This window comes from Lithobates pipiens, unplaced genomic scaffold, assembly GCF_037356315.1.
Source record: "Lithobates pipiens isolate NorthernLeopardFrog02 unplaced genomic scaffold, aLitPip1_a1.2 Scaffold_13, whole genome shotgun sequence".
Lineage (NCBI taxonomy): Eukaryota > Metazoa > Chordata > Amphibia > Anura > Ranidae > Lithobates > Lithobates pipiens.
In genome coordinates, this window is record NW_027507718.1 from 95,614,376 (window position 1) to 95,640,210 (window position 25,835).

At 43.1% G+C, this 25,835-nt stretch overlaps 1 protein-coding gene across 1 annotated transcript in view; it reads left to right on the forward strand.

Moving 5' to 3' along the window:
- The window catches only part of SHB (SH2 domain containing adaptor protein B), a 295,008-nt gene extending 271,423 nt beyond the window's left edge, over nt 1-23,585 (forward strand). Inside the window, exon 6 of the mRNA XM_077475280.1 lies at nt 21,963-23,585. Within this exon, the coding sequence (XP_077331406.1) occupies nt 21,963-22,146 (184 nt within the window). The 3' untranslated portion in view covers nt 22,147-23,585. The remainder of the gene's footprint in view (nt 1-21,962) is intronic.
- Nucleotides 23,586-25,835: the final 2,250 nt, after the last annotated feature.

The following is a 25,835-nucleotide window of genomic DNA, read 5'->3' on the forward strand; positions in this document are numbered from 1 at the left end:
AAAACATGCGTTAAAGTTCAGTTCAGTGTTCAGAAGACAGGGTGCTTTGTTCTATCCACTTGCTTTGTGATTGAAACACAGCTTCCACCATATAGATCACCACTTGTGGAACAAAGGACGACCCCCTATGGGGATGCACTCACCAAACATATGAAACCAATAAGCCTTCAAAATGCCAATGCAGTTTTCTCCTTTTGCCACTAGTTATCTCCCTTGTTGGAAATCGGCTTTCACATATAGGAAACAAAAATGCCCAGACATAGCATAATACTGTATAACAATATTTATTATGTAAAAGCAAAATCTGTATATGCGTACCAAGTGGAAAACTGTTTAAGCGTTAAAAAATACTGTGCCTTATTCCGCTGAGTCGAATCCGTCCGAGGAGAAACGATCGTTTGCAACGTGCACCTAAAGATGTGCACTTCCGTATTTCCTCGGATCGTTGGAACGCAGGGATTGAGGCGCACTTGTCACATCCGGTATAGTTATGCCTGACGCGTTTCGTCATTTCCGACTTCATCTGAGGGCGTAACCAAAGATACCGGAAGTGTTCTTTTATTCACGTAACCAACCAATCAAATCTGAATGCCACATGATCTGCGGGGCACTGCACCAATCACAAGCCACCCAGAGGACTTAACTGTACCGTGAGCAGTTACGAACGGCGCAGACAAACCACAGAGTGCAGCAATCTATAGACTTATCTGCACCATGTTCAAACAATATGCATCAAGTAACATGTTACTGTTATTAATATACGCTGCATAAATCACCGATTTGCGAATTGCTCATATTTAAGGACAATTAATCATCATATATAGTTGTCTTACTAAGGTACAGTTAGTCTTCATATATGATTATCCGCATACAAATACAACTTTATCCGCATACAAATGCAACTCGAACGGCAAATAGTCATTTATCTTATGCATAATAAGAAACTATTCCCCGATCATTATAACATTGTATTCCACAATCGTTAAAATTATGAGACTCTATGTCTACGTATTCTCAACTACTTACAACGCAAATATAAATATACCTATAAATGTAAACTTTGGGATGCGGATAAAGTTGTATTTGTATGCGGACAATCATATATGAAGACTAACTGTACCTTAGTAAGATAACTATATATGATGATTAATTGTCCTTAAATATGAGCAATTCGCAAATCGGTGATTTATGCAGCGTATATTAATAACAGTAACATGTTACTTGATGCATATTGTTTGAACATGGTGCAGATAAGTCTATAGATTGCTGCACTCTGTGGTTGGTCTGCGCCGTTCGTAACTGCTCACGGTACAGTTAAGTCCTGTGGGTGGCTTGTGATTGGTGCAGTGCCCCGCAAATCATGTGGCATTCAGATTTGATTGGTTGGTTACGTGAATAAAAGAACACTTCCGGTATCTTTGGTTACGCCCTCAGATGAAGTCAGAAATGACGAAATGCGTCAGGCATAACTATACCGGAAGTGACAAGTGCGCCTCAATCCCTGCGTTCCAACGATCCGAGGAAATAGGGAAGTGCACATCTTTAGGTGCACGTTGCAAACGATCGTTTCTCCTCGGACGGATTCGACTCAGCGGAATAAGGCACAGTATTTTTTAACGCTTAAACAGTTTTCCACTTGGTACGCATATACAGATTTTGCTTTTACATAATAAATATTGTTATACAGTATTATGCTATGTCTGGGCATTTTTGTTTCCTATATGTGAAAGCCGATTTCCAACAAGGGAGATAACTAGTGGCAAAAGGAGAAAACTGCATTGGCATTTTGAAGGCTTATTGGTTTCATATGTTGGGTGAGTGCATCCCCATAGGGGGTCGTCCTTTGTTCCACAAGTGGTGATCTATATGGTGGAAGCTGTGTTTCAATCACAAAGCAAGTGGATAGAACAAAGCACCCTGTCTTCTGAACACTGAACTGAACTTTAACGCATGTTTTGGAAAAAAATGTGCATGCGCTGCTATACATAAAAAGTGGACTTTTTAGTTTGAGTTACATGTTTTGTGTATTTTTGATATGTTTTTGTTCTAAAAGCAGCAGCTGACAAATAGATGATATATTGAGTAAATATTGTATTTAAACATCCAAGAGCGCAGAGTAGTGTGCTATAGGGGCTGGCGAGAATTATTGTTTTAGCACATTTTTTGACAATATTAAAAATGCTGCTTACCTTTTTCCATGCTGTTTTCAGAAAAATCTAAAACTGAAAAAAAATCCTACTTAGTGCTAACCTTCTATGTAATTTTTAAGGGGTCTTTAGAGGTATATTTACCTTGTCTTTACTGTGCTGGAAGATCTCATTATCAATTGTGGACTTGATATGTATGCTGTACAGATACTCGTTAAACGACTTACCTGTTTAACCACTTAAGCCCCGGACCAATTTGCAGCCAAAGGACCAAGCCCCTTTTTGCGATTCGGCACTGCGGCACTTTAACTGACAATTGCGTGGTCGTGCGACGTGGCTCCCAAACAAAATTGGCGTCCTCTTTTCCCACAAATAGAGCTTTCTTTTGGTGGTATTTGATCACCTCTGCAGTTTTTATTTTTTGCGCTATAAACAAAAATAGAGTGACAATTTTGAAAAAAATGCAATATTTTTAAAATTTTTCTATAATAAATATCCCCAAAAAATATGTAAAAAAACAATTTTTTCCTCAGTTTAGGCTGATGCGTATTCATCTACATATTTTTGGTAAAAAAAACAAAAAAAAGCAATTAGCGATTATTGATTGGTTTGCGCAAAGGTTATAGCGTTTACAAAATAGGGGATCGTTTTACAGCATTTTTATTAATTTTTTACTAGTAATGGCGGCGATTTTTATTGTGACCACGACATTATGGCGGACACATCGGACATTTTTGGAACCATTGTCATTTATACAGCAATCAGTGCTATTTAAATGCACTGATTCCTGTGCAAATGACACTGGCAGTGAAGGAGTTAACCACCAGGGGGCAGTGTAGGTGTTATGTATGACGTTGTGTTTTTTTTTTATTGTAGGGGGGGCGTGGCATGGCATGTGACGTCACTGATTGTCCTTCCCTATAAAAGGGAACAGACGATCGGTGACAGCCACACAGGGAAGCATGGGGAGAGGTTTGTTTACACAGACCTCTCCTCATTCTTCAGCTCTGTGACCCGATCGTGGTGAGGCGCGTGAGGCGGTCCTTAAGTGGTTAATGACCGCTCAGACTTATGACCAGCTCTCCCCACCCAAGCAACACGCTGTACATCATTGTATTGTACAGTGCAGTACAGAATTTTCATTTGTTTTAATTTGCATAAGTACAGAACACAATGTGATTGAGCTGGAGTTTTGTTTTTTAGACATTTTTTTCACAGTACAGTAGTTAGGAAATGCTTAAAATATTGATTTACATGTGGCTCCTCGTTTAACAACCAATTTGTTTGACGACCTGATTATTGTAACTGAACCTGGTCATTAAGTGAGGAGAGCCTGTACTACCAAATGATCAAACATATTGAGGCTCAGGCTCTGCATTGTTTAGTAATAGTTTTGTTTCAATTGATCCCTGAAGTTTCCCTAAATAGGCAAACTTTTCTGAACAATACAAGCTACCTATAGAGTGTACAAAAAAGTGGCAACCACCCCAACCTATACCTAGACTTTTGCAGCAAGGCGCACATGGAAGGGTAACGGACAGCGTCCAACTTCAATGAACATGCATCCTACTTTGATCCCTGACAATACCAGGTACCATGTCTGGTATGAATCTTTAGAGGAGACTTCAGGCAAAATGTTAAAAAAAAATTACGCCATGCGTCCCCCCTCAAGGAGAATACCAAGCCCTTCGGTCTGGTATGGATTTTAAGAGGAACCCCCCACACCAAGTAAAACAGAAAAAAAGGCGTGGGGTCCCCCTAAAACCCATACCAGACCCTTATCTGCGCATACAGCCAGGCAGGTCAGGAAAGGGGGTGGGGACGAGCGAGCACCCCCTCCCGAACCATACCAGGCCACATGCCCTCAACATGGAGGGGGTTGGGGCAAGGGGGCCCCCTGCCCCAATATACCTTTCCCCATGTTGATAAGGACAAGGGCCTCTTCCCAACAACCCTAGCCATTGGTTGTTGGGGTCTGTGGGTAGGAAGCTTATTGGAATCTGGAAGCCCCATTTAACAAGGGGGCCCCCAGATCCCGGCCCCCCACCCTAGATGAATGAGTATGAGGTACATTGTACCCCTATCCATTCACCTAAAAAAAATGTCAAAAATAAAACACATTACACAGGTTTTTAAGTATTTTATTAAGGCAGCTCCGCCATCTCTTACGATCTCTTCTCCCCTCTCCGCTCTTCTGTGTCCTCCGCTGACGTCTGTTGCCTCTGTCAGTTCTTCTCCACTCTCTCTCCGGTTCTTCTCCCTCTGTCCACTGTTTTCTGCCGGGTCTCCTCCGCTGTCTTCTTGCTCTTTTGGCCCGGTCTTCTGTGCTGTCTTCTCCCTCGGTTCTTCTTCCGATGTTGACGTGACATTCTCTCCTGCTCTAATGCCGGGTGCGCGGTGTGCCACTACTTATATTGGCATGGGGTGGGGGTCACCGGAGGCATGCCTCTTATGATGTCACTGTCCATAATGCCGAGGCTGTGATGTCATAAGGGGGCAGGGCCTCCAGGTGACATTACACAGTGACCCCGCCCCATGCCAATATAAGTAGTGGCACACCGCGGTCCTCAGAATCTCCCTACCAGGAAGTGAGAAAACTGGGGTCCAGTAGCCGATATACCAAGTAGGGGTCAAGTAGAAGTGTAGTCAATGCACAAGCCAAAGGTTGCTAACCTGCGGTTGCAGGTTGGGATCAAGTGAAGGTGTAGTTGAGGAACAAGACAAAGGTCAATAATGAGTGGCAGTGGAGATGAGGACAACTGCAGGTTTGCATAGGAGCATGATACCGGCTAAAGAGGGCACAATAATCTGGCAAACAGGGAGTGCAGAAACCAGGCTTAGATTAGGAATTCGTGGGAAGAGCAAAGAGTTCAAGGTTCACCGGAAATGAGAGACAAGGCAAGAAAGTACAACAGATCAGACAGGGATCCATCCAGTATCTCAAGTGGCTCAGCAAGAAGAGCTACTGCTGAATGTAGCAGAGGTTGTGGGTCCCGATCCCCGTCCTGACATTGATTGTACAGTGGGCAAGGGGACATCACAAGTCAAAAACATTTTTTCAGTGGCTTAGGATAGGGTTCCTTACAGTAAGGAATTAAGCTATGGAATGTTTGCCATATAAAGTATACCATATAAAATATGGTTGATATACATGTCTTGATGTGTACCTTGAAGTCTCTAGCATGATGTTTTTTACTGTTAGTTTAGGCTTGGCTTAGGTCAAACAGAGATTAATTACTATGCCATATACAGAGTCCATGTTGTCTAATAGGCTTTGGCTTTTATTTTTTACTTTTTTATCATTTTTTGCTCTAGCATATTTGTTATCGGAAAAAATATATTTAGCAGCCATTCATTTTTAAGTTATTAACATCATCGTTAAATATTTTAAAATATAATAAAGCCAGTTTAGTATTGTAAACCTTTTCCAAATTATCCCCTCTTAAAATCTGTTCCTTATTTTAATTGTCTGTCACTTCCCCACTAAGAGGAAAATATATTTGTGTCAAAATCCTCTGCCAGTCTTTACAGGGACTGTTTAAGGTGCTGTCATTTCAGAGGTATTTATTTCATCATAATTATGTATCAGAGGATGTCACCTTCACCAACTGTGCAGTCTTGTCTGGTAAGAAGGAATAATTCCTGTAAAGAAATGAAATTTAAATTAACATTGAAAGACTATAATTACAGAACCCGCATAGTCTCCTAATATGAAAAAAATGGTAACACCTCTTGGGAGATCTTTGTGTAACATTTGCACGACACGAGTTGTTAATTTAGTAGCAAATCTCTACAAATCCTTTAGGATAATATTTTTTGCTTAAAATGGATATTTTTTTACAGAGCCACTGGATACAGTATAAAGGAAACGTAAAGCTAAAAGCTTATGTTCTCACACAAGCGGAAAGTGACAGTCTTGCTTTGTTGGCACTAGAAGAAATGGCAATAATGAGCTTTGGACACTAATAATGCACTCGTAGAAGATCCAAAGCCTTGACACATTTTGGCTGACGTGCTGTTGTCCTCTGCCTAATTCAACAAAGATGTGGCACATACTGGGCACTTCTGCATTTATGGTGACATCAGTGGGTCACATTTGATTTGTGATTTCCATTTTGCATTCGAAAAGGAAAAACTAAAATGTAAATTTAGCAATGACTGGCCCTCTGGTTAGAATTGATTCCTTGAGTTCAGTTATGAAAATAGTAAGCCCAACATCTCACCAAGTGCTCTGATACCTATGCCCAAAAGAGGGCCTTGAACCATATGTCTCAGTATACACAAGAGTTTACATTTTTGCATTAAGAGAGTTCTAAGAATTGGGCTAGCAAAGGAAAATTAGGGTACTCTTGTGCACTCTATTGGGTGTGCCTTTATGCCACGTACACACGACCAGTTTTCCTGTCGGAATAAACTCTGAAGGTTCCGCTAAAACTGTCTTGCGTACACACGGTCACACCAAAGTCCGAACGTCAAGAACGCGGTGAAGTACAACATGTACGACCGGGATTAGAAAAAGGAAGTTCAGTAGCCAATAGCCTCCGTCTCGTATTTGCTTTAGAGCATGCGTCGTTTTTGGTCCGTCGGAACAGCATACAGACGAAAGGTTTTCCCGATAGGAATTGGTTCCGTTGGAAATATTTTAAAAATGTTCTATTTCAAGGTTCGTCAGAATTTTCGGAAGAAAGTCAGATGAGGCATACACTTGATTGGAATATAACATGAAAAGCTCCTGTCAGACATTTTCTGTCGGACATTCCTCTCATATGTACGCGGCATTAGTGTCTTTTCTACAAATAAAGGTATAGCTGATTTTGTAAACGAGCACAAGATTCTAAAAGACTTACTCGTTACATCTTGTATACATGATAAAACTACATGACTACTAGCATATCATTTACAAAATAAAATGGAAGCTTAGCGTTAAATTAAAAAGACAGTTTCTATAAAAAGTGGATAAATGGGTGCTGGCAGGTAGCCCCCTCCCCCCCCCCCCCCATTTGTTTTATAGAAGCTAGCTTTTGTGGTTGCTGGCTCTGAGCCACCCCTTATGCCCTCTACATATTTTACTATTGGCCCACAACTGGGATGAATGGTGGCATTAACCAAAAAATAAGGTGCACAAAGGCGCAGCCCAGGTCTAGCGTTTACAGGAGCTGTTCGCTAGAGAGCCTTTTGTTTTCAGACCCTACAGAACCTAACTTACAAACACTTGGGCATGTCGATTTTTCATTATATGATGTGTTTTTTTAGGTAATTTTCTTTATTGGTTTACTTTCAAATCTCTAATCTGGCCAAAATTGGCTAAAACTACACCCATGTTATGAAAAAGAAGACCCATCCCCAATTAGAAAAAAAGAGGGATATTATACAGCTGGAATAGATATATTGTATTTGGTTGCTATTTTTTTATGGATCGGTTATTTTGCCATTTTCAGCCATTTAATTGTGTTTATGCTCTATTGATAAGTATGAACATATTTCCATAATAACTAGCTGTTGATCAAACATTTATCTCTGCCAGCACAATATTTTCTGCAAATTAGATCTCTTTCGCCAACTGGATGCCATGATTAATATTTCTTTCATGGAGTGACATGATGCATTGCATTTCTCATCAAGCTGTAAACATATTCTTGTTGTTTGCTGTGCCTCATTTATTAATTGCATGCATATTTTAGGACACGACTAGGGATTGCATTTAGAAATAGTATATATTGTACTTTGTTAAAAGGTCACATCATAAAATTCAAATGCTTTTTTGTTAGTTTTTTTATAGTATATAGCCGTCTTTTTCAACCAAAAATTGTCCAAAAATGACATACAAGCCAACGGGTGGATGAAGCCTGCCTTTTAGTTACACAAAGCCACAGGTTTTCATTGTGCACCATTACAACCTTCCAGATGGCAGCATCCTAACAACCAATGACATCATCGGTTGGTAAAGAGGACATTGGTCGTGTGCAGGCATCCTTGTTTACCCTTCCTCTGCCTCTCTCTATCAGCACTGGGGTCACATTAGCTGAGTAAGGGAGAAAAACTGAGGGGTAAGAGAAACATTTGAATACTAGTCAGTGGCAGTGTGCAAAGATGTATTTGCTTTGGAAAAATAAATTGCTTATAATGTTGGGTGTCCTACATATGTGGATGTTGCTGCATTATGTAAAACTATTATTTTTTTTGTTTTTTTTTTACATTTTAGAATGGGGTGCCTCGATAGTGTGCTGAATTTTATAAATGGTGCCTTGAGTGAAAAATGTTGAGGGACAAAATGCCTATCCTGGTCAATTCTTGTACATGTTATTGAGCTATCTTTTGTTGAATGAGAAATGTTTGCATCTTCTATTAATAATGGAGTCTTGGCAGTTGTCTATGGAATGTTTGCATAGACACAGCATTTCATTTATAACTTTCTCTTAGTAGAAAAGAACATTTAACATTTTCTTGTAAAGAGGAATGAACATACACTAGATTGTTGTGTTGGGACGCCTGCCTTTACACGCACATGAACTTTAATGGCATCCCAGTCTTAGTCCATAGGGTTCAATATTGAGTTGGCCCACCCTTTGCAGCTATAACAGCTTCAACTCTTCCTGGAAGGCTGTCCACAAGGTTTAGGAGTGTGTCTATGGGAATGTTTGACCATTCTTCCAGAAGCGCATTTGTGAGGTCAGGCAAATTATCTGCTGCCATAACCCTGGTATTTTACGTCAAAGTACGGTCCGGAAGTGTTTAGAGGAACAGGATCCAATTTATTTTATTTTTTTCTATTTTAGGTTAACAAATGCTTTAATGCATTCTATACAGTATAAAGTAAACTCCCCTATCGTTTTCAGCCAAGGAAACTGCCATCTTTGCCTCTGCTAAAGCTACAACTGCTATGATGCTGCACATGTGATCCGTTTAAACACCAGCCATTGGATGGCTTGACAGTTTGGTTGAGAGCACAACCAAGGGTAGTGTTACATTTCCAGCAAGAAATGAAACTGTTTTATGGATGGGTTTACTTCCGCTTTAAGAAAAAAAAACCTGTGTGCAGCAGCCCCCCTAATACTTACCTGAGCCCCATCTCGATCCAGCGATGTTGCACAAGAGACTCGGCTCTCTGGACTCTCCCTCCTCATTGGCTGAGACCGCAGCGAACCATCATTGGCTCCTGCTGCTCTCAAAGTCAGTGAGTCAATGAGAAGTGAGGGGGAGCCACGGCTCCTTGTCAGAATGGACACACGGAGCAGCAACTTGGGTGGGTGAAAGCTGCTTCCTGTGGGGGGGGGGCACTCAACAGAAGGGAGGGACCAGAAGAACCAAAGAGAGACCCAAGAAGAGGTTTTGGGCTGTTCTGTGCAAAACCACTGCATAGAGCAGGTAAGTATAACATGTTTGTTATTTTTTAAAGGAGAAAAAACAAGACTGTAGTATCACTTTAATTGCTCTCTGTGCTGGTCTAGCTCCTCCACCCCTCTTTACATAACCTTTTTATGTAGCAGCTGGGAGGAGTGAAAGGGAACACTATAGAGTGTCACTTGAGAGACAGCTCTGAGTCTGCTGGAACTGTTGACATCACATCCAAGATGGCGGTGCCCAGCAGCAGTCTAAGGCTGGGTGTAACCGTATCCAGTTCGCATAACACGTGAATGTGACTGGCTTTCAATGGAGCTGTTCACACATCTCCAGGGCAGCTGCCGCATGGTTTGAAAAAGGTTCCTGTGCATTTTTGGGTCCGGTTCAGGTTCGATTTCAGGGAAAAACTTGCCCCTGAATTGCACCTGAACCGGTGAACATAAGTGCACCGGACTCCAGACTGAAAACTGCAGCCAGACGTGTGAACCCAGCCTCACATCTTTTGATGGTTACACAAGTGAGTATTTTACTGGTAAATAACATACAAAAAAAAACATCCTAATTGCACATATAATCTTATGGGAAGATAAAATGATTGATCTGGTGACAGAGTCTTTTTAAATGAGAGGCTGGCTATGATTTCATGCTACCACCTGCCATGCCCTTTCCATGCACAACCTGATTTTGGTGGCCCAAGCTTTAAATATGAAACCATTTAATTTGTTGTGTACAAAGGATCACAAACAAAGGAGGTGCTCCCTGTGTTCCTCGTAGCGCAAACAGGGCATTTCCATATTTCTAGGAAACCCTCTTTATCTTGGCACAAATATTTAGAAAATGTATTCTTCTCATGGCACTAAGCAGTACAGGTGCCATTCATAGACGGTAGCATTGCTCAGTGTGTGTTAATTGGTGTGTTAAGGCATTATCGCATGCTTTGCACATCTGCAGTCTGTGTATTCTAGATAACATAGTCTGTGTGCAGCAGAGATTTCTATTCTGGTTCTCTGTGTCATCCTGAGCTGTAATTCCAGTCATTGTTTCCTGATACTGATATTGGTCCTGCATATTTCTAAAGATAATGGCAACTTAGATTACCATACTGCAAATCTCACAGACATGCTAGTTGTGCTGGTGACACTTTTTCATGAAACTACAGCGGATGAATTACAAGCCTCTCTAGGCTGCTCTTAGGCTGCAGTTCTTTTACTAGTCATCCTTTTTTAGTACATTATAAATCCTTCCTTTTACCTGGCTATAATGAGGCTGTTAATTCTGTTTTTAGTGTTTTTGTTGCATAGTTAATAATCCAGGTGGCAGAGTCTCTGTAGCACTAATCTTGTAGATATGGATAGTGGGTTTAGAGGGAATACAGTCACTGATTGGGGCTTTTCTATTATCCTCAGTGATGAGTAGGATATAGTGGTATTAAAGAAAGAGCTTATGGTTAATTACACTGTCAAAATAATCGGTGTTACTAATATGCATTTTTAACTCTTTTATGCAAACTGGTGAGCTCATTGATATGTTTAACCATAAGCTTTTTTTTTTTTCTTTGTAAGCTCTAATGAGCAGGGCCCCCCGATTCCTCTTGTACCAAATTGTAATGTAACGGTAATGTCTGCCTTTATTTTGTTAAGCGCTGCGCAAACTGTTGGCGCTATATAAAACCTGTATAATAATAATAAGCTGGGAGCAGGTACTCTTGCTGTCAGGTTTGCCCCCTCTTTTGAGCCAGTATGAATGTCCTCACTTCCTGGTGTGGGTATAGGTATACCCCTGGCCTTGTCGCACTAACATATGCAAATAGTGACTTTGGGAAAGTCAACAGGAATAGTGGTAAGGCAGTCATAATGAAAGGGGACTGCCATAAGCCTGTGCTTTTAACTGTCTGCTAGCATTCTTATTGTAGACATTTTAGCATGCCAGCAGGTTCATTTCAAATTACATGTGGTCTGTTACATGCATTCCATTGTTGCCACGACTAAGCTGTTACTCAAAGAATGGACTAGAATGACTGCCATTTCTCTCATACATGTAAAAATCTGCATTTTTTGCTAGAAAATGATATCAAACATTATTTGTAATCGGAGTCTTCAAGTGGGAAATGCAATATTACTTGAAACAAGGCCTGAGGTGTGCCATGGCCTGGATGGTCAGTATGCCTGAAAAGAGGGCAAAAAGACACAAGTTTAGGTGGGAGAGGGAAGGTAGAGATCCCATCCATAAAATGACGTATGCCCAAACGCCAACCGTAAGTAACCGGTAAGTATCCGCTGTGAGAGTAGAACCCACCGACTCCAGACCTGGAGATGAGAAGGAACCTCCTTAGAGCCTGCAAGCTACGCAAACCCAATTGAACGTCCCGTGAAGGATAGGATGAGCCTGATGCCCAAGGTGACCCGGACATGAGAATGAACTGCTATGAATGAGAGGATACGTGGGGAAAAGAGAGCAAGGGCTGACCCGAAGAACCCCTACAACAGACACCAGAAGAAGCACCGTGAAAACACCCCTTCCCATAACTGGTAAGAGGAAGTGAGAGGGTGAGTGGCAAAAATACCAGTGATAGGAGAGGAAACCTGGCTGCCCGATGGATGTGATGGAGTAGGTGCCATGGCAATGAGCATCATCAACATGGCGACACCAAGACAAACTGGTCCCACCGGATGCGAGCAGGTCATGCTACTGCCCGAGACCTCCCAACCGAGACCGAATCCTGAACCGAAGAAGGAGAACCCAGGGGAATAAGTCCCATAGCATGATCCAGCCATGCCCGAAGTGACTAAAGCACCCCCCTCCCCACCTGGAACAAACCGGGGAGGAGCAAAGATGACTGGACCGACGTCCCTGAGCAGTACTCCAGGCAACCTCCTAGACAAGAGATCGGAGCTGAGAGTGGAATCCAGAATGGTGATGATGTCGCCCAACCTACCACCTGAGGACCATGGCTTGGACACACCCTGAGAGTATGAATCCCAAGGCGGTAACCAGGGCCTCTATGCAACAGGATGTCAACTAAGAAAATTTACGTCTGCTTCCAACCCGAGGGTGCGCCCAGTGGCGAAATTACATCTGTAAGTGAGTGCAGGCATGGTTGATATTGGTATGGATGCCAAGACGACCCAACCTGAAAACGCAACTAGAAGGAAAGACAGACAACCAGACATGAGAACAACAACGCCCCTCTGCCTACCTAAGAATGAGAACATGGCAGAAAAGTCAAGACCACGGCGCATGAATGAACCTAATGATGAGCCCCCCCCCGTGTGTGAGTTGTGAATGGTGAGTTAACCCGAGTAACCTGCAGCGCAGAGACAGGTAATTAACAGAAACTCAGGCCTAGAGTACCCACAGACCGTGGTGGGTAGACGTACAGGTGTGGTGAATGAACATGCATCGTATGACGTATGGTATACAGGCGAGAAGATTGTGGTCAACAATCATTAATAACGAAACCTCAGCCCGTATGGATCTGTAGACGTGACAGATCCCGATGTGCGAGCCCTAGCTAACTGACCCCGGTACAAACATGAACACAGATACGATGAGACATGACAATCAATGCAGACAAACCTAACCAGAATATGTCATAAGTGAACAACGCCCTTCTGAGAACTCTGAAGCCAAACAGAGGTTGAAACACCATGACAGAAACGCTATGACAGAAATACTGACAGAAAAATGTCACGACAATGCCATGACAGAAATGCTAAAAGTTAACCTGGGTAGAACGATGACTGAAATCCCGGGGCAGAACGCTATGACGGACATGCTGGCAGAACGCTATGACAGAACTCCAGGGGCAGAACACTGACAGATAACCTGGGGCGGAACGCTATGACAGACATGCCGGGCAGAATGCTATGACAGGAACCCAGGGGCAAACCACTATGACCGCCATGCTGGACAGAGCGCTATGACGGAAATACTGGACAGAGCGCTATGACGGAAATACTGGACCGAACGCTATGACGGAAAGACTGGACCGAACGCTATGACGGAAAAGCTGGACTAAATGCTGTGACCGAAGCTGGACAGAACGCTATGACAGGAAAGCTAGAAAGAATGCTATGACCGAGAATGCTGGACCAATCGCTATGACAGCATTGCTGGGCCGAACGTTATGACAGAAAATGCTGGGCCGAACGTAATGACAGAAAATGCTGGGCCGAACGTAATGACAGAAAATGCTGGGCCGAATGTAATGACAGAAAATGCTGGGCCGAACGTAATGACAGAAAATGCTGGGCCGAACGTAATGACAGAAAATGCTGGGCCGAACGTAATGACAGAAAATGCTGGGCCGAACGTTGACAGATAATGCTGAACAGAACGCTGTGACAGAAAAACTGGACTAATGCTATAACCAAAACCTGGACAGAACGCTATGACAGGAAAGCTAGATCGAATGCTATGACAGAAATGCTGGACCGAACGCTGTGACAGAAATGCCGGACCGAACGCTGTGACAGAAATGCTGGACTGCACACTGTGACAGAAATGCTGGCCCGAACGCTGTGACAGAAATGCTGGACAGAACGCTATGACAGAAAATGCTGAACAGAACGCTGTGACAGAAAACTGGACTGAATGCTGACCGAAACCTGGACAGAACGCTGTGACAGAAATGCTGGACAGAACGCTATGACAGGAAAGCTAGATGGAACGCTATGACAGAAAATGCTGAACAGAACGCTGTGACAAAAAACTGGACTGAATGCTATGACCGAAACCTGGACAGAACGCTGTGACAGAAATGCTGGCCAGAACGCTATGACAGGAAAGCTAGATAGAACGCTATGACAGAAATGCTGGGCCGAACGTTGTGACAGAAAATGCTTGGCCGAATGTTGTGACAGAAAATGCTGGGCAGAACGCTGTGACAGAAAAATGCCGGGCAGAACGCTGTGACTGAAAATGCCGGGCAGAACGCTGTGACAGAAAATGCCGGGCAGAACGCTGTGACAGAAAATGCCGGGCAGAACGCTGTGACAGAAAATGCCGGGCAGAACGCTGTGACAGAAAATGCTGGGCAGAACGCTGTGACAGAAAATGCTGGGCAGAACGCTGTGACAGAAAATGCTGGGCAGAACGCTGTGACAGAAAATGCTGGGCAGAACGCTGTGACAGAAAATGCTGGGCAGAACGCTGTGACAGAAAATGCTGGGCAGAACGCTGTGACAGAAAATTGCTGGCAGAACGCTGTGACAGAAATACGCTGGCAGAACGCTGTGACAGAAATACGCTGGCAGAACGCTGTGACAGAAATACGCTGGCAGAACGCTGTGACAGAAATACGCTGGCAGAACGTCGTGACAGAAATACGCTGGCAGAACGCCGTGACAGAAATACGCTGGCAGAACGCCATGACAGAAATACGCTGGCAGAACGCCATGACGAAATACGCTGGCAGAACGCCATGACGGAAAACGCTGGCAGAACGCCATGACGGAAAACGCTGGCAGAACGCCATGACGGAAAACGCTGGCAGAACGCCATGACGGAAAACGCTGGCAGAACGCCATGACGGAAAACGCTGGCAGAACGCTATGACGGAAAACGCTGGCAGAACGCTATGACGGAAAACGCTGGCAGAAAACGCTGGCAGAACGCAATGACAGAAACCGCTGGCAGAACGCTATGACAGAAACCGCTGGCAGAACGCTATGACAGAAACCGCTGGCAGAACGCTATGACAGAAAGCAATGACTAAAGCAGCATCAATTGAAACATAATGCAGCTACTGGTATTTACCACACGCTTGTTGATAAAAATAATTGAAGGTTTAAAATCACTTCAGTCAGAGCCTGCACACAGTGCTAAAACTTACTACAGGAAAAACGCCTATGTGAGGGGGGGGGGGGGGGGGGAGAGCCAGCGCAGCCGAATACCTATCCCCCCCCCCACGGGAGCACCGGCGGGTACCCTGCATATGTGAGGGGGGAAGGGGAGCGGTCGATTACCTCCCCCTCCCCCCCACGGGGAAAACCGGTGGGAAGGGCGGACTGCACGCAGGAGAGCTGAGGGAGGGGAGAATGTGGGCGAAGGACAGCTGATCACCTTCCCCCCCCCCCCCCCCGCAGGAACACCGAGCCGACTGCCTGCCGGAGAGCTGAGGGAGGGGAGAGTGAAGGACGGCCGAATCGGCGGGTGTACAGCATATGAGTGTATGGGGCGGCCGACCACCTCCCCCTCCCCCCCGCCAGGAGAATCATCGGAACAGAGCATATGTGAGGGAGGGGGAGGCGGCGCGGTCGACCACGGGGAGAAACGGCGGGTGCTCCGTACCCGCGAGGGGAGAGGGGGAGGCCGACTCTCTCCACCTCCCCTTACCAGGCGTGCGGCTCCCCCGTTAAAAGATGCCTGGAGAGCGGAGCTGGCGGGTGGCTCCCTCGTGGAGCAGGTGAACATCCTCCCAACGAGAGGCGGAACATAACAGAAGGACGCCCCTCTCCCCCCAGCATGAGCACCAGGAGAAGGAGGCGGGCGGCACATCAGCCAGAGCTGTGGGTGGCAAAGGGAGGAAGTAGGACGGACGGATGGATGAACCGTCCCGTCCTCCCCCGTACCCGAATGCCGGGAGAAGCAACCCCCCTCCCTGCTGGAACACGGCCGAACCAAAAAGGGGGGGGGGGCGACGGCAGGGCGGCCACCACAAGCCAGTGGACCCAGGGACGAGGGAGAGAGGCGGCCGACCGCCGCTCTGCAAAGACAAGCTCACCCCCCCTCTCCCCACACTGGAAGAGGACAGGGGAACGCACCCCCCTCTCCACCAGCATGACTGTAGAGAAGTGAGCGGTGGGGGATAGCTGGACAGCCCTTCCCCCATGAGCTGCCTCCACCTAGAAAACCCCAACCCTGGCCCTGACAGAGGAGGAGGGTTATATAGTCTCCGACTCCTCCCACAGATACAGGCTGGCCTACGGCCAGCCTTCCCACATATTTTTTAAGCAGAGGCACTGGAGAATAAAAAGGTGAGTGTTGCAATTTTTTATGTCACATGCTATTTGCGCAGGAGTTTATCAAATGCTATTTTTCAGGGAAAAAACATTTACATTTTAATGAAAACAAACTCAATATAATGGCAATTTTTTTGTAGAATAAAGAGAGGATGTCACACCGAGTAAAAACATACCAAAGCCTTGCGAATGCTTGTGGAATGGCAACAAGCTATGGAACATTGAATTATCCATAGGCGACACTTTAAAAGCCTTTACAGGTTACCAGTTTAGAGTTACACAGGAGGTCTGGTACTGGAATTATTGCTCTCACTCTGACATTCACGGTGATATCTCACATTTGTAGTGCGGTCGCCATTTACATATGCGCACCAGACCAATCAGTATGTATTTTTTATTATTTATTTTTTTCACTGTACCTTTATATCACAAGGGATGAGCAACATCACTTGTGATAGCATGAGCTGTGACAGCTTCTCTTTATGGAGAGATCAGGGGTCTATTAACCACTTCAGCCCCAGAAGGATTTGTCCCCTTAATGACCAGGCCATTTTTTGCGATACGGCACTGCGTTGCTTTAACTGACAATTGCGCGGCCATGCGACCTTGTACCCAAACAGAATTGATGTCCTTTTTTTTCCCCACAAATAGAGCTTTCTTTTGGTGGTATTTGATTACCTCTGCATTTTTTTTTTTTTTTTTTTTTTTCGCGATAAACAAAGCAATGATTTTTTTACTTCTTGCTATAATACATATCCAAAATATATATATATATATATATATATATATATATATATATATATATATATATATATATGTATTTATCAGTTTAGGCAGATATATATTCTTTTACATATTTTTGGTAAAAAAATTACAATAGGTTTATATTGATTGGTTTGTGCAAAAGTTATCACGTCTACAGACTATGGGATAGATTTAGGGACTTTTATTTATTATTGTTTTTACTGGTAATGATGGCGATCTGCGATTTTTAGCGGGACTGCGACATTGCAGCAGACAAATCTGACCCCAAATTACACTTTTTGGGGACCAGTGACATTATTACATTGATCAGTGCTATAAAAATGCACTGATCAATGTAAAAATGACACTGGCAGGGAAGGGGTTAACACAAGGGGTGATCAAGGGGTTAACTGTGTTCCCTAGGTGTGTGCTAACTGTAGGGGGGGGGTGGGCTGCCAGGGACATGACAGAGATTGCTGTTCCCGATTACTGGGAACAGTAGATCTCTGTTATGTCCCCTGTCAGAATGGGGATTTGCCTTGTTTACAAAGGCAGATCGCCATTCTGCCTTTCTACTAGGCGATCACAGGTTGCCGGTGACATAGTCCACTCGACCCACAGGCACGTACAGTTACGCTGACGTACAGCTACGGCGATGCTGTGAGGGAGAGATGGGGGAGGATTTTATGGTGGGAGGGGGATTTGTGCTGGGAAAGGAGGGAGAGGCAAGGGTTTGTACTGGAAGGGGTTATATAAGAGTGAGGAGTTATGCTGAAAGGGGGGACTTTTGCTGCTAGGGGGGAGATGGGGGGGAGGGAGTCTGGCAGAGGTGTGGTTTACAGATGATAGGGTGGGTCTGAAATATGAAGGGGTGTGGCCTTGACAGGAAGGGTGGGTCATATTTAAATTAGAGGGTGCATGAATTTAGTCAGGCCTAGTGCAGCACAAAACCTAAATACCACTGAGTGTGGGTACAGCCCAACTGCAAAGGTTCATTTTCAAGTTGGGCTTTAAGCTAGCCATCCTCTGTTTGAATTTCATCCATTTACTAAATTGGCTGAAATTCACTCCAAGGGTGGCCTTTTATTCACCAACAAACTTTGATTTAAAAACTGAAGAAGCCGGATGGAAAATTGTTAGACAAATGCCTTGTACACACGGTTGGATATTCCGATCACAAAATCTGTCATATTTTTTCCAACAGATTTTTTTCCTAAACTGGTGTTGCGTACACACGGTTGGACAAAGTTGACGGAAAATCCGATCGTTCGGAACGTGATGACGTTCATTCGTTACGACGGGACTACATTGAGGCTAGTAGCCAATAGCTTTGGTCTCGTAATTTGATCTGCGCATGCGTGGCACTTTGTCCAATCGGAATTCTCTACAAACGATCGGAAAAAGTCAGTTTGGATTTTTTTTGTCAGAAAATTTGAGATCCAACGAAAAAAGTCCGATAGAGCCCACACACGATCAGATTTTCCGACAATATAATCCAATCGGACCTTTTCTGTCGGAATTTCCGACCGTGTGTACAAGGCAAAACAGGGGCTGCATCCTATCAGATGCAGTCACCGTTCTGGTATACAGGCAGCCGATTGTGCTGTCCCTTGAATACAGTAGCCAGCAGGGTATGCTGCTAATTCAGACCATGGGCTATACAAGAGAAAACTATGTATGTATGACTAGCTTCAGTTCATAAAGTTTGCACAGTCATTCTCCTCCATGCAGTGGGCTGAATGAGAGAAATCTCTGTGTTTATGACTATTGTTAAATGACATTTGAAAATTGGAGTCACATGGTAAAAATAAAGACTCATATTCTTGTGTTAAAATGTTGTGAATTGATAAATGTTGCAGGGCTTTTTTTCCTCAAACAATGGGTGCTGGAACTCAACCATGACCCCCCCCTAAACTCCTCCCCCCTCCAAATCACATCAAATAGTGGGTGTGGTCAGATTTCACAAACAGTAGGGGGGTCTTAAAGGGGCATTAAATACCAGGATTGCATTACAGAGTGCAGAGTTCGGGGGTTCGGGGGGGGGGGGGGGGCTGTTACACACAGACTGCAGAGCTGTCACTTGTAAGCACAGAAACCAGACTTCTGTGTTTTCAAGTGATTGTGGTGAGCAGGTACCAAAGGGTCTGAGACAGAAGTGGTGGAACTCAGTTCCACCAAGTTCCACCTAAAAAAATAAAATAAAAAAAAAGCTCTGTTAAAATGTATGTATACTGGGAGACAAAATGCTGAGCTCAAGAATTTATTTCGTAGTAGCTTATGATTTGTTTGCAGCAGACAGTTTTGGGGTTGATTTACTAAAGGAAAATAGGTGCAAGAGAATTTCAGCTTGCTGAATGAGGTAAAGCTCTGCTGACTTCCTTAAATCAATCACATGCAAAGAAAAAAAGGTTTTATTTTCCTTGCATGTGATTGGACATTTTTTGCAAAGTTCGCTTTATACCACATTCATTAAGCAAAGTGAACAGCTTATTTGCCTATAGTGAATAAACCCCAATGTGTTTCCCTGCATTTTTTGTAAAACAGTTGTACAGCCACCTGACTGGCTCTTTATGAATGTTTTTCCCCAGCGTATGTATACGGCAAGATCTGTAGTGGCAGTGAAGGGCCTGGGAGCACTTGGGCTTAGTGTTGACAGTTACTGTCAAATGACAGCTAGCACTTGTGACTTGTCATTTTACTAGACTGTGGTTAATGTAAGCATTGGAAATATGGTCTTCAGATATCACCATCTGGCAAAGGAGGTGTATGGAGTTTTAGAGATTACAACCTGTGGGCCAAGACCTTAAATGTGGGGATCTTGTTATCAGGGTCTACGAATTATTAGAAGCAGCAGAATGAAACCCATCACCTCCGTTTTAGATAATATATAATAAAGCTTTAACTATATTGCCAACTATTCATTTGTCCCTCCGTTGTATTTCTGCTCTCTGTAATTACACTGGTAGCCAGCTATAAAGTTTTGTTTATGTAGTGTGAGCTGTCTGTAATTTTCGTTAAAATTTACAGCATTAATTAAGAATCATAAAAAAACACCAGGTTATAAGTTTATTTCTTAATTGTAATTATCTCCTTGTTATGCCAAAAGTATCCTGTCTTCTCTACCCATTTTATTTTTACCTAAGGTTACATTTTCAAATTATACATTTTGGCCAAATGTTTACAATGTAATCAACGCTATTCTATTATCCACATATTCTTTTGACACATTTAGTACTCTGCGTGGTTTTAATTAAATGCTATGTCTATATACAGTACACTATATTACCAAAAGTATTGGGATGCCTGTCTTTACAGGCACATGAATTTTATTGGCATCCAGTCTTAGTCCATAGGGTTCAATATTGAGTTACCAGAAGAGTTGAGATTCAGCTCTTCTGGGAAGGCTGTCCACAAGGTTTAGGAGTGTCTATGGGAATGTTTGACCATTCTTCCAGAAGTGCATTTGTGAGGTCAGGCACTGATATGGACAAGAAGACCTGGCTCGCAGTCTCCACTCTAATTCATCCCAAAGGTGTTCTATCGGGTTGAGGTCAGGACACTGTTGTGCAGACCAGTCTTGGCAGTTATCTATGGAATGTTTGCATAGACACAGCATTTCATTTATAACTTTCTCTTAGTAGAAAGGAACATTTTAACAATTTCTTGTAAAGCGGAATGAACATACACTAGATTGTTGTGTTGGGACGCCTGCCTTTAGAAGCACATGAACTTTAATGTCATCCCAGTCTTAGTCTGTAGGGCTCAATATTGAGTTGACCCACCCTTTTCAGCTATAACAGCTTCAACTGTTCTGTGAAGGCCGTCCACACTAGGAGTGTGTCTATGGGAAAGTTTGACCATGAGGCCAGGCACTGATATGGACAGGAAGGCCTGGCTCGCAGTCTCCGCTCTGATTCATCCCAAAGGTGTTCTGTTGGGTTGAGGTCAGGACTGTGCAGGCCAGTCAAGTTCCTTCATCCCAAATTCGCTCATCCATGTCTTTATGGAACTTGCTTTGTGCACTGGGTTGGGCTTGGCTTCTTAATTCATCAGCATACCAAAACATTGTGGACAATTTCATGCTCCCAACTTTATGGGAACAGTTTGGGGAAGATCCCTTCCTGTTCCAACATGATTGCCCACCAGTGCACAAAGCAAGGTCCATAAAGACATGGATGAGCGAGTTTGGGGTGAAGGAACTTGGCTGGCCTGCACAGAGTCCTAACCTGAAACCGATAGAACACCGTTGGGATGAATTAGAGCAGAGACTGCGAGCCAGGCCTTCTCCTCCACACCTCACAATGGAAGAATGTTCAAACATTCCCATAGACACTCCTAAACCTTGTGGACAGCCTTCCCAGAAGAATTGAAGCTGTTCTAGATGCAAAGGGTGGGCCAACTCAATATTGAACCCTACGGACTAAGACTGGGATGCTATTAAAGTTCATGTAAAGGCAGGCATCCCAATAATTTTATAATATAGTGTATTTATATATTCATGAATCTTAAAAAGGCATTTCACCCAGGTTTTACAAAAGTAAAAGTCTGCAGCTACAAGTATGAACAATAGAAGCAAGCAAAAAAATCACACGTCTTTTTTATTTCAACCTGCTGTAGTAAAATGACAGTTGAAACCTAATTGGCTAGTGTTGACAGTGCAGCCACTTTTCTTCCCTCTAAATTTATAGAATACATTTGAGCCTATACAAATTGGATGGCTATAATGTTCTAATGTGTTTTTTTTTTTTTCTTTTTTTGTTTTCCACAGGAGCAGTCAAGGATTCATGCACATGAAACTGTCAAAAACCAAAGAAAAATACGTATTGGGTCAGAACAGTCCTCCTTTTGAAAGTGTTCCAGAAGTCATCCATTTTTACACCACCCGGAAACTTCCAATAAAAGGAGCCGAACATTTATCACTCCTCTACCCTGTAGCAGTGCGAACCCTTTAGGGTTCCCAGAGACTGAGCTACCCCCCCTTCCTGTGGACAGGGGACTGTGAAGAAGCATTGTTGCCAGTACAGCACAGCTGCACTATGAATCAGCAGGGTACTGCAGGGGGACTATTCAAGCACTGACATTGTGAAACGTCAATTACGGGCACTCACAATATGTACGATGTTGCACTACGGCTTTCACAAAGGACACTACTTCTGGTTTTAAAAAAAGCCTTTGGTAAAAATGTAACGTGATTTGGAGGGTTTTTGTGCTCTAAGTAAAGAGTTCTTGAAAATGCAATGCTTATTTGGGAGAAATTTCAAATGGACAATTCAGATGTTAAACTACAAACTGATATAAGCGTAGCCCGAGGCCATTTGTGTTTACTTGTTTCCGTGCATAAAACATAGTTATGTTGTATTAAATTCAGTTTTGGAGCTACATTGTTTGCTATATAATTTGCATTTGGAAGAAAGTTCTATGTTTTGTACGTTGTTCTCACTCTTTCTCCCTTGTGGCAGCAATGCCTGGGGTCATCAATGAACAAAATGTCATCCTTGGCTGACAGTCTTATATAACGAAGTGTTGTGGCTCTCTCAAAAAGTTTTTTTTGTCTTTCCAGAGAAACTGAAGTTTAGCAGTGTTAGCACTTGCTGTCGAAAAGGGGGTTTTAGAGCTACAAGTCTGACAGCTTAAAGCCTAGTTGTAGTAAACTATTGGCTCCAACGAATCTTGATCTTACTATGGTTTTAAGACTGTTAATTTCTCCTACAAGCAAGCAATGCATCTTTCTTGATTAAAGGAAGCTTTCGGCAAGTCCAGGTGATGTCCTGTGGAGATGTCTGTCTTGATTGCTGTGTGTGGAGCATAAATGGCTTCAGCAACCGTCACTTTTTAACACCATGCTTTGGAATACAAGCCAAGCATTATTTTTTTTAGATTTTTTTGTGGTACCTGTAAGAAGCCGCACATAGAGCCCGCATAAAGGGCCCGGGCCTGCTCTGACAATATATCTAGTAATACGTGTCTGTTAGAGCAATAATGTATCAGTTTCTCACTTGCTACATCCGTTACCATAAATTGTCATGGCACTCTAGCGAGTTTTGGTTTAATTATTTATGAATAGGGTATGTAAATAAAGAAAATAGCAGTTTAATATATAATTATATTTTTGACCCCCATTTTTGGTACAAAGAAAGAGTTGTTGTGCACCTTTTTACAGTCAGAGGCCTTAAAAGGCAGTGTTGACCATGTTTTGTGTTTGTACAGTGTGACTGTTATTTAGCGGGTAAGAGTTACTCGAACGGTGTAGGTTAAAATGTAAAAGAAGCCGGGTATTGTTATTTTCTAACTGTTTTGCTTGTGAAGGCTGTTTTTTTCTTTCCTATCAGGATAGCAAAAACCACAGTATTAGGGGTTCCATACTTCTCTTTAATAAAATTGATCTTCAGCATGTGTGTTTTTTTTGTGTAAGTGAATATTGTTTCTGCCAAGTTGTTGTCATCCGTTCATTGGAGTTGTGCAATACAGTATCTGCTTTCTAAGCAATGTTTTTGTGTCTCTGACTTTTACTAGTAAATTGGGAAGAAGCGATCGAGCCCGTGAGATCATCATAGAAAATGGTTCCTAATTGATATCTGAAGCAGGGGTTTACTCATGTTTTAATGCAAAAGCTATTCACTTATGCTTTTGGATTTGCACTTCATTACCCCCGAATTCTAATGCAAATTGGGTTCCGATTTGCAAAGAACTTTGACTAAGAGGTCAGGCTTGAAAAAAATGTACAAGTGTCCTGATGTGAATGAGAGAAAATGAGAAATCCCTTTGCGGGGAAGCAGCCCTGTCTGACATTTGACATTTAATTACAAGCCTCTCCAGCAAGACACCCAAATTATACCACTTCAGTGATTTCTATAGACATAACTGACAGGGACCATACAGCGTTCCCGACTTAAGCATCAAGGAAGGCAATCTTGAGGCTTGAACAACAGCTACATTTATTTATGAAGCCAGTGCAGAGTCCTTGATGTGTTATCTGAGAACAATGGCACTCAGATAGCTAACTTATGGATTTTGTGGCTAAGTGGAAGCCATATTTAATTTTAGTATGCTTTTAGCATTACAAAATTTAATTCTCAAGGGAAAGGCTAAATACATAAAACGCTTCTTGATTTTGGGTAATTTACAAACATGAAGCCCCAATATGCCCCTTTTAGTAAACCAAAAAACATTATTATGCATTACAGAAGGTTAATACTCCATTAATAACAATAGCTGGGCAGATAATTCCAGAGAGATCCATGGACCATGAGATATCTCTCTGTCTCTTGGAACGCTGCAGCTTTGATTGACTTAAGCTGCCCCATACATGAATCGAAAATTTGCCCAGTTCAGCAAAGATTGTGAATGAGGGAATCGAGTCAGTTTTTTTCATTCAACCCACTAGTCAAATGACAGAAACCGACTCCTCTATGGGCTGACTTGGCTAACAAATACACAAAGCAGAAATCATTTCCACTGACTTAGGATTTTTTTTCTATTACAGACACTACAGGGTTTATTTACTAAAATGAGTGCAAAATTATAGCTAATCCGCTTCTAATTTCAGCTTGTTCAATTAAGCTTTGACAAAAAACTGGAAGCTGATTGGTTTCTATGCAGAACTGCACCAGATTTTGCACTCTCCAGTTTTATTAACTCAACCCCTCTGCATCTGTTTCAAGTGCTTTGGTTTGTTATATGTACTGTATGTGTGTAATAACAAGTGGCAATGCCACTTAGAAGTCATTGTTGCTCAGAAATGAACCCTTTTCTGTTTTCATCATGCCTGTCTGTGCTGCAGCACTGTGACATGTGTATCAATGTACCTGGTGCCTGCATTACCTTGAATTTACTGAAAAGGACACTTTTAAGCAAAGAAAATATGGGTAAAGCTGATGTCCATGTTTCATGATACTTTAAATAGTTTGTTGAACCAAGCTGGCCCAAACAAACTATTTGCCTTACTAAGGGCTGCAGTGTCTCTAAGCACTGTATGCACGGCATGTAACTTCAGCAACATACAAGTACACAGTGCTGGGTTCTGGCTGTAAGACAGTCTTCCCACACTCACACCTGCAACAGAGTCTGGCTGAGTGGTGCCCAACCATTCATAGGCAGCTTTGTATTCTGTGAAAGGATACAAAGCTTCCTCTGAATGGCCATGTCAGAGTGTGGCGTCATCAGCCCACTGCTCCCACTCAGCCAATCCCAGGAAGTTTTATATTTATTCGCAGAATACAAAGCTGCCTTTGAAGAAGTCTTCCCGTCTAACACCTGTAACAAAACCGAGTCTGGCTGAGTGGCGCTCAGCCATTCATAGGCAACTTTATATTCTATGAATGAATACAAAGCTTCCTCTAATTGGCCCAGTTGGAGCGTGGCGTCATCAGCCTGCCCCTCCCACTCAGCCAATCAGAGAAAGTTTTGTATTTACTCACAGAAGACAAAGCTAAATGGCTAACTGATGCTTAGCCAGGCAGTTTTGTTCAGGTTGGGAAGCCAGCAATGTTTCACAGCCGGTACCTAGCACTGTATACTGTATGTAGCTAAAATTACATGCAGTACATTCAATGCTTAGAGACCCTGCAGCACTAAGTGAAGCAAATAGTCAGACCAGCTTGGTCCAAACAAACTATTTAAAGTGACATGAATCAAGGACATC